At 41.5% G+C, this 14,950-nt stretch overlaps 1 protein-coding gene across 5 annotated transcripts in view; it reads left to right on the top strand.

The window, feature by feature from the left end:
- Positions 1–14,950, top strand: part of Agxt2 (alanine--glyoxylate aminotransferase 2) — a 39,963-nt gene that overhangs the window by 9,087 nt on the left and 15,926 nt on the right. For 4 of the 5 annotated variants that reach the window (XM_041631213.1, XM_041631211.1, XM_041631209.1 and 1 more), the window contains exons 3-8: positions 500–684; positions 2,620–2,743; positions 3,929–4,023; positions 5,115–5,208; positions 5,852–5,945; positions 14,152–14,252. In XM_041631213.1, the coding sequence (XP_041487147.1) occupies positions 500–684; positions 2,620–2,743; positions 3,929–4,023; positions 5,115–5,208; positions 5,852–5,945; positions 14,152–14,252 (693 nt within the window). The remainder of the gene's footprint in view (positions 1–499; positions 685–2,619; positions 2,744–3,928; positions 4,024–5,114; positions 5,209–5,851; positions 5,946–14,151; positions 14,253–14,950) is intronic. The other variant, XM_041631212.1, reaches the window with a different exon arrangement.

The raw sequence follows: 14,950 nt of genomic DNA, 5'->3' as shown, positions 1-14,950 counted from the left end.
TGAGGCAGGGTCTCTCTATGTAGCCCTGGCTGACTTGGAGTTCACAGAGGTCCACCTGCCTCTGCTTCCCAAGTGCTAGAATTAAATAAAGGTGTGTGCCACCATAATCAGCATTTGTTTTTTTTTAATTTTCATAAACCTACAGCAGCAAAAGTAGCATCACTTTAGCCACTTATTTCCAAGGTTTTCTATTTTCATGGTAAAATCAACGTGAAAACAAGGTTTTTTACTGAGAGATGGGAGTTCCAACTCTCCTCTCCATGTACACTTCAGGGGGAAAATCATAAATAAAAAGGAACACAATGATAATGTCACTTACTAAGCAGAAAATATTTCAATTTTCCCAGGACATACCGAATAATGTGCCCATTTGTAAGCCAATACAGCAGCGAGTCATGTGTTCAGGTCATGAAGGGGACCAGGCCCTAGTATACTGATCTGTTCTTGATCCTGCAGGTCCCAGGAATAAGAAAACCAATTTTAACTTGTCTGCCTGTAGTCCCTTCCCTACAGCCGTGCTCGGGAGATTCATAAGCAGCACATTTCTCCTGTGGAAACAGCTTATTTCCAGAAGCCTCTGATGCTCCACCAGGGACACATGGAGTGGCTCTTCGATTCGGAGGGAAACAGATACCTGGACTTCTTCTCTGGGATTGTAACTGTTAGTGTTGGTCACTGCCACCCGTGAGTATCCTTATATCCGGGGGCGAGGCGGTTGCACTCCAGAAAAACAAATACTGCCATTGTTCTAGTCTTGGTTTTACAGCCATTTCTAGGATAGGCGGCTTTACAGCTGACTTCCAGTGTTCTGGCTCTAATACTCTTTCCTCCCCCTCTTTTGTGCTTCCTAAGCTGTAGAGGGTCCATCCCTTTTGCTCTTAAGAATTTGATGAATAAACTTAATCTTTATACATATATAATAATGTATGTGTACTAGTAATATGCATATATAACAATGTACAATAATATATGTATGTGTCTTATATAAGCATATATACACATACAAAATATTATGGAAAAAGTACAGACAAAATCATTTGAATGGGTTGAGGTCTCCCAATCAAAGCAAGGGCCAAGAGGTCTCTCTTGCAACTAACTGGAGGAGAGACATGACTTGGGCCTCCATGCTCAACCTTCTTCTCTACTTCCTACTCTTTCCCTCTTCTGTTTTGGGGAGATGTAAGTCCAAAGTATCCAAGCTAAATTTCAGAAACCCCTTACAATGGAGTACAAATATTCATGAAAGCAGAGAGCAGTGTGAGCAGAATCCTCCAAACACTGACCCTGTCCCTGGAAGTAGACAGCTCTTCCTCACACTCTTCACCTTTGCACAGCTTCTTATGACCATGACTATGGGTATTCCGGTTCTGTCTTTATCTCTGTCCCTCTTCTTCTCTCTGCTTCTTTCCTCTCACCATCTCACTGCATTCCTTTCACTGACACCCTCCTGCCATGTTTATTTTGTTATATTTTCAGCAGCTTTATCCAATTTGATATCTCCAGCCTTGGCCCCTCACCAAACTATAGCAATAAGTTGATATATGCAGAAAGGGTGCCCCACATCCCTCAATTCTATGCAGAATCCCCTATCCCAACATGTGCTAAGACTAATTCCGTCTTTTCTACAAAGCCGTTTTTTTTTTTTTAACTCATATAGTCACTTATTCAAGAAACCCATGTGGACGATCTGCTGGAGAGCTGATGCATCTCTCAGTTATTCCTGGAATTTGCCCAGCATTTGAGGCAGGAATGTCAAAGCTGCCCTTGAATTTTCCTCTTTTCCATTTCCTGCAGCCAACCTGATGCCATAGATCCGAAACCTCCACCAAAAACTCCCCCGTCCTAGGGCTTCCTCTTCCCACAGTTCCCATTAGCACAAGTGTTTTCAGAGTTCTTCCTCTGCTCTCCAGAGGAAGGCCACCTTGCCCATCCAGCCGGCACATCACCAGTAATCTGTGTCCCCTCCATCCCATGTGTCATGTGACTCTCTGGTTTATTTCTATCAGCAAGGCTGTTGTCAGAAATCTCATCTCTTCAAAAGGTACACTTTAGAATTTTCTTAAGTGAGATTTGTGGAATGATAACCACGGGAGTTGTTCCTTGGAAAAAGTTCCGGGAAAAGATAATAGGTCACCCTATGACGTCTCCCCCTTTCCTTCTTCGAGAACAGCCATATGCCAAGCAAAGGCTCTAGCAAGGCCCACAGTAGAGGAATTTGTTTAGTCTGGTATTTCTCAAATTATTCAACCACTGGGTTAATTTTTAGGTATAGCAGATATTAATAGTAAACAGAATTGTGAATCGAACACCAGCCCCTATCAAGTTCAACACCTTTCCCTATCTTCCCAAAGCCTTCTTATTTGGGCCCCACATGGTTACCTGCCGTTAGTTGCTACTTGCCTTCATTATGAGCCTTCTGATATGAAAGGCTGGACTAATTCTTTAAAGAATGACTCTTCAACATTGCAAAACGCTCATCATTGCACCACTGATCACTGCTTCAGTGACTCCTGCCTCCTGAAACTGTTGAAGAAGCAGCCAAGGGTCCACTTTCAATGACCCAGAGGAGAGGCCAAGCCTGCTGGTGGTGTACGCTTGACTGGTTGTGTGTTTCTCCAGGAAGGTAACTGCAGTAGCACAAAAGCAGATGGGACGCCTGTGGCATACAAGCTCTGTCTTCTTCCACCCTCCAATGCACGAATACGCAGAGAAACTTTCAGCGCTTCTCCCTGAGCCTCTTAAGGTAGAGTGTTCAGTGCTCCCAGCTCACAAGGATGGCAACCTAGGAGACCAAGGGCTTTGGTCTGGTCATTGAAAATCTGCCATGGTGAGCAGATAGCCATACCTAGAAGCACTCACGCTGAAGAAAGGGATCTCTAAGCTGCTGATGAAACAATCCAGTGTTCACATGTGTCCCCCAGAGTTCCCTCTCCTTGGTCACCTCCTTATATCTTTCCAGAAGTCTTTTATTAGGAATTCCAGTCCTCCAGATGCTCTTCAGTGTTGCCAAGAGATTTTCTTCTCTGTGTTCCACATTGTTTCTGAAAAGTTATTTTCCTTTGTTCTCTTATAAAAAGTGAGGCCATTCCATATAAATAACATTTGTCTACAATGCACTTAGACGTTTTAACTGAATGAGATATTTTTTTCTAAATCTGAAGTGAATTAAAGTTGACACTGAACTGACATCTAAAGATGTTAGCAAGATTTAAATGCAGGCATTAAATGAGTATATAAGTGTGTGTGTGTGTGTGTGTGTGTGTGTGTGTGTGCGTGTGTGTGTAAGACCCAGATTAGTGTTCAATACAGGGCTTTAGTTATTATTTTACCATATCATCTCAATACTCCATTTACTATACTATGTATATTAGAAAAAATTTGGAATGGCCATCCCTGCTCAGACCCAGATCTTCATGGTGGAGCACAAATGGGGCAGCTGGAGAAGCCATAAATGCATGCCTCCTTGTTCCCGCCTGGAGGAGCTGGACCTCTTCAGTTCTTCCCCTTGTTTTGCGCAGACTGAGCTGCATTTTGTTTCCACAGTCACACAGCAACAGCAAACTAGGATTAAACCCTTGGGGTTGCCAGGTTGCGGCTCTGCCTCATTCCATGCCTTCAGAATTAAGAGGGATGAGCTAGGTGCAGGAACCAAAGGACCTCATTTATGGATATTGTCTGCCCCTGACCACTGCGAGCCTCTCAGAAAGTCTCCCCACCTTCCCATTTTGTAGCTCATCAATTAAAGCTACTAAAAGCACAGCTTTTGACAAATGAGTCAACGTCTTAGCCAGTTTTATTAGCCCTCAACAGCTGTTCAAAGAACAGTAAGATTTATGTAGTAGTTCAAAGGGAGAAGTGATCAGAAACAGAAGCTGACCTGAAGGGAACCTAAAAAGTACTAAGTCATGTGTCTGCCTTTCCCCATCAGGTCATTTTCTTGGTGAACAGTGGATCAGAAGCCAATGACCTGGCCATGGTGATGGCCAGAGCACACTCAAATCACACAGACATCATTTCTTTCAGGTAATCACATCGTATAGCATCCCAGTAACACTGACTTATCTCAACACTAAATGTACATCTTTAAATTGTAGCACAGAAGAGGACAGTTTTCCCAGTATTCTTCCAATGGCCAGTGAATCTGATGACTAGATAATTCCACCTAAATTAGCCTTATAAATTCTTGATGAATATGTTATCATTTAAAATAACAGAAAAGTTATGAAGTCTTCTAAAATTTATATTAAAGATATGAATAACATAGTAAAAAAAAAAAGTAAGGAATGAAGAAGTTCGTCCTGTGTGTAATGTGTTAAAGGATAATTTTTGTCTAAATTCGACTAGTTGTGTCAATAGCACACTACTATAGATTCTACATGAAGCATACATATATTTTATAAGCCTAAAGAAACATTTGCTGTCAAATAAGTATGGTAATAACACAGTGTTTTACCAAAATAACCTCCCAGAACACACACCCAAGATAAGTATTGATCTATTTGAAGCAGAAGTTGGTGTCTACTCTGCCTCCTTTCTCATGATCACTCTTGAAAATAAAATCTGGAGCTCCTTGAAGGATGATTTTGATTTAGAAATCTGAATTCTTTAGGATGACTTTATGCTAAGAATGGGTGTTTGGGGTTCGAAGGAAACCGAAACTGTTTCCGATATGCTGAATGAGGTCACAGCAGTCACAGAAAGAGGACAACACTCCCCGGTCATATTGAGCCGCAGTTTCAACACAGGAATAAATATTTGTCTTCCTACGGTGCTTTGAAGATTAGTATGGATTGAACCGGTGATCTCTGCAGTGCTGCTTTAAAAAAAAAAAAAAACAGTCTCATTATTTTAGAGTGACAGATTCAAAATTAAGAGTCCTTGCCAGTCTCTAAAATCATTTTCACAGTTTCAGATCTGTGAGACCAGTGGAAAATATCAGTGAATGCATCCATAAATGTACCATAAATTTCGATGGAGTCTTAAAAGGCGTCAGATTTGAATGTTTGCATTGTTCTAGTTCCTCCCGTATCTTTCGTATTTTTTTTTTTCATTTGAAGCAAGGAAAGGAGCAAAGAGAAATAAACTTGACCTCCTTCTTGCATTTCTCCCCTCAGAGGAGCCTATCACGGATGCAGTCCCTACACCCTCGGCTTGACAAACGTAGGGAGCTACAAGGTGGATTTCCCCAGTGCGATGGGCTGCCGCTCAGTAAGTTCTGAGACTTTCGTCTTTTTTCACTAAACTGCTGGGATCACTGGATAATCGATCCTTTCTTACTGATATCGGAATTAGAAACTAATATAAAACATGCCATTAGCCAAGATCTCAATTTTACTTTAAAAAAAAAACCCAAAAGCCAATTGAAGAAAACATTTCTTAGAAATGCCCTTAGAGTCTGAGTAATAGTTAACAATAGAACTTTGCATTTTATTTTGCTCATTATGTACCATCTAGAGACTCGAGCATCTTAGAAACTTGCACACACAAAGTTTCTATCAAGTCATCTCTGTCCTCGCTTTCTGTCCTCACAGCCCATACCCATCTTTTCCAGCATCAGAACCAGACACTCAATTATCTTCATTCTTTATTAAACCCTCATCCGCTAACCCTTTAAAAAAGTTGCTTCTGAACTAACATTAAAATTAATTTTCTTTAAATAGTGGTCACATAAGTAATTTCTAAAAAAAATGTCTCTTCAAAAAAGATTACAATTTTATCATTAACGAGAAAGGAATGAAGAAGGTGTCTCAATACCAAATTAAGAAGCTCACTGGCCTTAGATGCCACTACACAATCTTCCAACTGGCTATTTTGTGAATGTTTTGTTAAATCCTTCTTTTGTGACTTGCAGACAATGTGCCCAGATGTTTTCCGTGGCCCTTGGGGAGGAAGCTACTGCCGAGATTCCCCAGTGCAAACAGTTAGGAAATGCAGCTGCTCTCCAGGTCGGAATGGGCAGGGAGAGAGGGTAGAGCTGAATGCTGGGTGGGGTGAGGGATTTGGAGAAGGGGAAAACAAGCATAGTCGGGAAATTGGGAAAGGGAAAAGTTGAAAGAAACAAAACTGGAAAATACTAAGTGACCCCCTCAGTGACTCAGCGCTTCACATGCCCACTCTTGCTGTGAACGGTCCCAGCTGCCATCTGGCTGTGTGGGGACAGCTTCTCATGCTCTCAGATGTAAGCCGAGAAACAGCATGTTACCTGACAATTAGGTGGGCCTATGAAATGAGTGTGATTCTTCATCAGTTCCCAATGGGAGAGGGGAAAATGGAAAAGGAGACATCTGCAAATCACAGAACACCAGTCAACAATTCTCGAGGGACCCCAAACTGCAGCTAAACAACATCTGTTGGACATGGGGACGTTTGTGGATGCCACTGACCCTCGTGTCTCTTGCGCAAGATTTAGTCATACTTGCCAGGAGAAGTTCTATTTATCAATCCCATTTTTATCTGAATTCATAGCATGAAAGAGAAGGGGAATGGAAACACCGCTGGCTGCTTTCTGGTCAGATTTATCATCAATACAGAACCTTTGGAGCAGCTGCTCCTCGGGAGCTCTAGAGGAAGGACAAGCACTCCAGCCAAAAGCTAGTTAATAGACTTGGATGAGTCACTGGGTTGAGAGGAAGCCTGAAAAATAGAAACCTTTAAAACTGAGCTTTGAATTGAAAAAGAAAAAAAAAACACTCACCTTAAAATTCATACAAGATAATAACGAAATGGAAAGAGAAAGATTGGGCATTGGAACAAGACAAAATGTCATGGTCACAGAACCTAAGAATGCACTGAAGGTTTTACCTCAACTCAGACTCTGAGTTTTTTTTTTCTTTATTTATTTATTTATTTATTGAGGATTTCTGCCTCGTCCCCGCAACCGCTTCCCATTTCCCTCCCCCTCCCCCGATCAAGTCCCCCTCCCTCATCTGCTCGAAGAGCAATCAGGGTTCCCTGACCTGTGGGAAGCCCAAGGACTGCCCACCTCCATCCAGGTCTAGTAAAGTGAGCATCCAAACTGCCTAGGCTCCCACAAAGCCAGTACGTTCAGTAGGATCAAAAACCCACTGCGATTGTTCTTGAATTCTCAGTATTCCTCATTGTCCGCTATGTTCAGCTAGTCTGGATTTATCCCATGCTTTTTCAGACTCTGAGTTTTAAGGAAGATAAGCTGAAGTTTACATTCAGAAAGTAGGAAAAGTAGGGCTGGACCTCAAGTCTTCAGACCCTAGCTTTAGAAAACTGGTGCTTTCAGTCCCTGTGAGCACCCTCGTTCACACGGGTGTGCCAGCAAGTTGAGCCCAAGCAGAAAAATCATTCCTTTTCTTCTTCTTTTCCATGCTTGAGGACATGCGTGGAGTTGAGAGACGCAGACTCCACTCCATCTTGGACTTCAGTCTTCTTGTTTATAAAATTAATAACAGTAGTAATAAATAGCACAGGCCTTGTTCCCATCACACCACTTCATGAGATCAGGAATATGCAAATCTTTTTAGAGGAAAGAATTTAATAACAGTTTCTGTTTTCTTGGGAATATAAATGTATATCACATATGAGTGGCATCGAGAACTAAAGTCGGCCACATGCATCTCAGAGTTCTCAGGCTCTCTGCTCCGCAGAGCCACCTGCAAAATCTAGAAGCACACAGAGCTGGTCACTTCCTTCCCTCCTTTCTCTGCATTCTTCCCTCTGTCCATCTTCTCTGCATTCTCTCTTAGAGGTTTTTCCCTACGACCAGTGGTTCTCAGCCTGTGGGTTGTGACCCCTCTGGGCGTTGCATATCATATGCCCTGCATATGAGAAATTTACATTATGTTTCATAACAGTAACAAAATTACAGTAGCAACAAATTAATTTTATGTTTGGAGGTCACTTAATATGAAGAGCTGTATTAAAGTGTCACAGCATGAGGGAGGTTGAGGACCACTGGCCTAGACCATCATGAAAATATATGAACAGCATGATAATCTCTCTTAAGTGTCATCTAGAGACTATATATGTGTATATATATATATATATTATATATTATCTATCAGTTTCTGTTTTCCTAACAGTTATCCTACAGATACAAGAATGAGACCACATTTTTATCTATTTTCCTCTTTTAATGAAAAATAGATACTTTTCTCATATAATATATTCTGGTTACAGTTTCCCATACCTCTACTCTTCCCAGTTCCTACCCACCTCCCTCTCATCCAGCTCCAACCCCCTTCTATCTCATTAGAAAAGAGCAGGCTTCTGAGAGATGACAACAAGCATAACAACATAAAATAGAATAAGAAAAAATAAAAACCACTACGTCAAAGTTGGACAAGGCAACAATAAGGAAGAGAGCCCAAGAGAAGGCATTGGATTCAGAGACACACTCCTTCACACACTCAGGAGTCCCTTAAAAATACTGAACTGAAAACTATAAAATATATATGTACAGGACCTGGTGTAAACCTATACAAGCCCTGTTTGTTGCTTCGGTCTCTGTGAATTCATATGAGCTTTGCTCAGTTGATTTAGAGACCATTGGTCTCCTGGTGTCCTCCATCCCCTTTGGCTATTACACTCCTTATGCCTCCTCTTCCGAGAAGTTCCCAGAATTTTGAAGGGAGGTATTTGATGGAAACCATCCACTTAGAGCTATGACACCATGGTGGGTTTTTTTTATTTTTTTCAAAAGAAAACAAACTATCTTTTTTCATTTTACATACCAATCCCACTTCCCACTCCCTTCCCTCCTCCTATCCCCTCCACCTAACTCCCACCCGCCCCCATCCACTCCTCAGAGAGGGTAAGGCACATTGCTTTGGGGAAGGTCCAAGGCCCTCCCTACTATATCTAGGCTGAACAAGGTATCCATCCAAAGAGAATAGGTTCCAAAAAAGCCAGTACAGGAGGTAGGGATAAATTCTGGTGCCAATGCCAGTGGCCCCTCAGTCTGCCCCAGCCATACAACTGTCAACCACATTCAGAGGGACTAGTTTGGTCCTATGCTTATTCCTTCCCAGTCTGGCTAGAGTTGGTGAGCTCCCATTAGCTCAGGTGAGCTGTTTCAGTGCATGTCTCCACCATGGTCTGGACCTCTTTGCTCATATTCTCACTCCCACTCTTCAGCTGGACTTTGGGAGCTCACTGCAGTGCTCCACTAGGTCTCTGCCTCTCTTTCCATCAGTTGCTGGATGAAGGTTCTGTGGTGATATTTAAAGTATTCATCAGTCTGACTACAGGACAAGTCAGGATCAGGCCCCCTCTCCTCTATTGCCTAGGGTCTTAGCTCTGGAGTCATCCTTATAGATTCCTGGGAATTTCTCTATTGCCAGGTTTCTTGCCAACCCCATAATGGCTCCCTCAATCAAAATATCTCTTTCCTTGTTTTCATCTCTGTCCTTCCTCCATCTCGACTATCCTGTTCCCTCTAGTTTTCCTCCCCTTTCCCCTTCTCTCTTCTTCTTCACCTTCCACCCTCCCTGTTCACTCCACTCCCATGCTCCCAATTTTGTTAGGCAATCATGTCTCTTTTCTTTTCCCAGGTGGATCTATATATGTTTTTCTTAGTGTTCACTTTGTTACTTGGTTTCTCTAGAATCATGAACTATATATAGGCTCAATATCTTTTGCTTTACAGATAGTATCCATGATCACTTATGAGTGAGTATATGCCATGTTCATCTTTCTGGGTCTAGGTTACCTCACTCAGGATAGTTTTTTCTAGTTCTATCCATTTTTATGCAAATTTAAAAATATTGTTTTTAACCACTGAATAGAACTCTAATTGTAAATGTGCCACATTTTCTTTATCCATTCTTTGGTTGAGGGGCAACTAGGTTGTTTCCTGATTCTGGCTATTACAAATAATGCCACTATGAACATAGTTGAATAAATGTCCTTGTAGTATGATTGGGCATCTTTTGGGTATCTGCCCAAGAATGACACCACGCTTTTCAATAAGATTGAAAGTGTACTGAAGTGGACTGTAGACTCCTGTGGTGTCTTTATGTCCAGCCATTGTACTCAGTCCACCATGTCAAGTAATTTTAATGTAGATGGTTCAAGCATGCAGTTGCTTCTAGAATTTTCTCCCTGGATGCATACAACTATAATATGGATATTTTCATCTCATAATTATTTCATCAAATCCCATCTTAGGTCAGTTTGCCATTTTTCTTTGGTAGATGTCATAACCTCCTATCTACCTTATGGATTGTTTATTCTCCAGAGACTCATTTTCCAGATTTTCAGGCACACCCCATGACAGACTTTTTCTCTTCTCACCCTTACAGTGTCCCGAAGCTGGCACAGATTGTGCCATTCTTTCCTTTGTGAAAGAAACTCTTCTTTTTCCTTAACAATATTGTCCTTTCTTGGTTTCTCATTCTGCTTAGCTCTTTCTGTAACACCAACTGAAATAGACTCTAGAGTAATAACTCTGTTATGATATCCAACAGAGCATCCGCATCCTCTTGATGTTGCCATGGAGACAGCAATGTACCCTATCTCCCTCCATAGGAGGCCTGACCTGAAGTTACAGGAATGAGCCAACGCAACACATCTGAAATGGAGAAAACATAATAGATGGTGTTACTTCCCACTAAACACATGGATAGGTGCCGGTAAATACCAGATGTGTAGGGTAAACTCAAGTAAATTCTTCCTTTGACGTGATTTTACCCTAACTTAAGCACTTAAAGTTGATTTTATTCTGTTCTGGTATTCTTAGTTACAAAAGAACTTGCTAAGCCCAGAACCAGGCCTTTTATTCGTGTTTTATATATCTGCTAGAGTCATGTAAGACTCTGTCTCGTCCTTTGCTAATAAAAATAGAAAATTTCACTCTAAAGTTATGAGGTATCTATGTCAATAAAGTTTTCCTCAATGTCCCATGCATTCTCGAAACATGATATTTTCCTTATGCTTTAGTGGACTGTAGTGTAAACACATTTAGGTTTAGTTTGTTTTTTTTTTTTTATAATTGTTGAGGGTTTCTCTTGTCTTCAGGAGACAGGCTGCACGCATGCCTCTAAGCAGATGATGGAAGACAGTTGTCTCCCCACACAGACCCGAGGTACTTTAGCATGAGATGGGCTGAGGCTCCCACTGCATCCACATCTTTCTCTTGATCCCTTCTGCCAGTATAGATTTAGGGCTACATTCAGAGATGCTATGGACTGCTGAGAACCATACTATGAATGCAGATAAACATTCTTAAAGTTCAGTCACATGTAGATACTGCTCATCTCGCTTTCCTCCTTCCTGGAGAGTTCCTGTATCCAGAGGTGGTACACAGATGGTGAATTCTGGAGCTTTAGTAAACTCCCTGAAGGACGTTCTGTCTTTTTGTGCTCTTCCACTCACAGGAGTTTATACTTGTTTCTCTGAGTATTGAGGCTGACAGCTAGGGGTGCATCTATAACCACCACCACAGACATTTCCAGCATCTTGAAGCAGGGCGAGAATACAAACCTGTAACTTCTGAGACATTTGGGATGGACAGACAGCTGCTGCAGGCTGAACAAGACAGATAGCCCAGGTTAGCTCCATCTCAAAACAACTAAAACTCACTCATAAATGTGAAAGGCATTCTCACTGAAACAAACAGTAATGCAAGAGAACAAGAGACCCTAAAGATCTTGTAATTGTAGATTAACTCGGGTAAAAGCTTTCAAACACTTTTTCCAAACTTAACCACAGCAGGCAAAGTTTCCTGTTTGTGGAAAAATTAAATTTCCTGCAACTAAACTCAAGTATGTCACTTTTAAATGCTTCTAAACATGAAACCAGGAAGAATCATTCTACCAACAAAAGCACACCTAGAATTCAACTAATAAGTAAGTGTGACAAAGAAGCATAAGAAAATCAAATTATTCTTTCTTTGGCAGAGAAAGGAAGGCAGAACACATAGACACCAAGTTCAAATTCTGTGTGGAGTAAGCAAACCCCTGTGTTTAGAGACCTTGTTCTTCTCTTTGAAAATGTTTAACTGTGAAAAACAGTGAAACATAAATTGTAAATAATAAATGTTGCCATTTGAATAACACTTTCTATAGAACCTATTAGGCAAATGTATCACACAAGTCACAACTGGGTTGTAGGGAATGGAGAGATGGCTCAGTGGTTAAAACCACTGACTGCTCTTCCAGGGGACCTGGGTTTAATTTCCAGCACCCACCTGGTGGCTCACAACTGTCTGTAACTGTAACTTCCATCTGATGCCATCTTCTGACCTCTGTGGGCAGCAGTTGCCAATGCAGTCCACATACATGCAGGTAAAACACTTGTATGAATAAATAAATAAACTTTTTTTTTAAAAAAAAAAAAGTAAAATTACTTCTAGCTGGACATGCTGTTACACACCTTTAAACCCAGCACTTGGGAGGCAGACAGACGCAGGAGGTTATCTGTGAGTTTGAGGCCAGGCTGGTCTACAAAGAAACTTCCAGGACAGTCAGGGCTCTGTCTCAATAGATAGGGAGGGAGAGAGAGAGAGAGACAGAGACAGAGAGAGAGAGAGAGAGAGAGAGAGGGAGGGAGAGAGAGAGAGAGAGAGAACAAAATCTTCTGCTTCTCCTGTAATAATAACCACTAAATTGAAATGACAGGCTTCATTTTTCCTTACCAAAACCACAACTTCTAAAATATTTACAGATGTTTTAAATACTTAAATTACGAGTTACTTAAAAATGGAAAAAGGGGTGGCTTTCTTAGAAATGCAAATACGTCATGGGGAACTATAGTAAGTTTTCTCCTGAGGGTTCTTGACAAACAGGGGACATTGAGCTGGGCAGGGGTGAAAAGACAAGATCTGGGGCACATCCACAAATTAAGATATAACATGAAAACTTCCCCAGTCCCAGAGCTGGTGTCCCAAGAGGCCACATGCTCCTCCATGGGGTCTACTAGAAATAGACACCAGCAGTGCATCACGGTGACAAGCTCTGCGAGGATTCTCTCACTGAAAATCTCAGCTACAAACTGCCCAGCATGAGGCTTTGCATTCTGAGCTCGACTATGCCTGCTGATTTAAACGCAGAAATGCTGTGTGCTCCTGGAAGCTGCAAGTGGAGAGGTACTCTGATGAGCCTACCCGCTTCTAAGCTTCAAAAAATACTCACAAATACCAAGGAAAACAAGCCATCCATTGTCAAAACTAACACACACGGAAACACAACTCCACATTCTAGAAAAAGACCACAAGAACTCCAGGCAATTGAATTATCAGACAATGGAATGTGTATCTTCAGTAAATTTAAAGAAAATTAAATGGTGAATACAATTTGAAAATATGCATAGTACTTAAGAAACTCAACAAAATGACTGAGGAACTTTTAAAAACAAGTGTGTCTTCTAGCAATAAATAATCACTGACACTTAAAACTCAGGGGGTGGGTTATTATCAGTTCAACCTGGGAAACAAAGGGGTTAACATATTAAAGGCATCCCCTGAACAACAGCTGATTCCCTAGCCAAAGAGGAATTTCAAGTAACATTGCTCAATATGTCACAAGCCTATCACAATGTTTACCACTTATTTTTCCCCGATTCTTTAGAAACTGACCCATGGTGTACCAGACACTTGACAAAGCCACAGATTCCAAAACTGAATGCGCCCTCAGTTAAAGAAGAAAGGCCTATAAATAAGAGACCCGAACCTGGAGTCAAGAGCGACCACGGAACAAAACTTGTCTGACTCTAACGCATCCTTCTTTAGACTGAATTCTCATGGCTATATAAGCATACTTACTGACTGAATGCCAGAGCACGTTGCAGTTTAAACGCGTGTCTGAGAACGAGGGACAATCAACAGTACAGTTGAAGTTGGATACATTAAGCCACCCCAATAACACCTGAGTCAGACCCTACCCATCTAAGAGAATGGCCCTTACGTAAAATGATTTTCTATACTAGACTTGATACTTTGGTGTGCTCCTGCCACAAATGAAATTACTGAAGTTGTCTGTTTCAGACCTTTATGGCTGTCCTCATAGAGTCATTCCTGCAGAATGCCCCCCCACACACACTTCAGAGACAAACTCCCGTGGATCCCGGCTCACGGTAGTCTAAGGAACTCCAGCGAGGGAACTGTTCTCACTGCTCTGTGTTTTCTGGATGCCGTTCTCACATCACATGTTGTGATTTGTCCATGTGTGTATGTGTTTGCTGCAGGCTGCTGCCAAGCTAACGAACAGTATATTGAACAATTCAAAGAAACTCTGAACACTTCTGTGGCCAAGTCAATTGCTGGATTTTTTGCAGAGCCAATTCAAGTGGGTATACAAACCTAGTAGCTCTCTGAATTTTCTGTTATCACAGTTCTGACTCCAAATTAATTAAGCATCCATTTATGTGCCCCTCTCCAAGCTCAATTCATTCTTTTGATCCTCTTTTTAAAAAAGCAAAACAAACTAGTTTTCAGTTTACCTTCAAAAAATTACAATTTTTTTTTGGTTTTTTTTTTTTTTTTTTTTTTTTTTGAGACAGGGTTTCTCTGTGGTTTTGGAGCCTGTCCTGGAACTAGCTCTGAGTTAAAAAAAAAAAAAAATGGCCGGCCCGGGTGGTGGTGGCACACGCCTTGAATCCCAGCACTCGGGAGGCAGAGGCAGGCAGATCTCTGTGAGTTCGAGACCAGCCTGGTCTACAAGAGCTAGTTCCAGGACAGGCTCTAAAAACTGCAGCGAAACCCTGTCTCAAAAAACAAAACAAAACAAACTACAAAAATACATCATTTTTATTCCTGCATGGAACAAGTGGACAGATAAATATGTGAAGCCATTGAATCCCTAAAGTCTTCAAGAAAAGAAGATACCTTTGATGGTTAACTATTTGACACATACTGTTCAGGGACCCCATCGTTAACTCATCAAGCCTCCTTGTTTCTAACCTCAGGAAAGAATAGAGTCACAGCTTTTCCCCTAATGGCATGGTGCGAAACCCCAGTTAGAACAGTTCTACCCACTGTTCATTC

The sequence above is a fragment of the Microtus oregoni genome, unplaced genomic scaffold (assembly GCF_018167655.1).
Source record: "Microtus oregoni isolate MIOR12 unplaced genomic scaffold, Mior012 000036F_ref0000092, whole genome shotgun sequence".
NCBI classification, from domain to species: Eukaryota; Metazoa; Chordata; class Mammalia; order Rodentia; family Cricetidae; genus Microtus; species Microtus oregoni.
The sequence above is the reverse complement of the archived record's forward strand: the minus strand, read 5'-3'. Positions and strand labels throughout refer to the sequence as shown.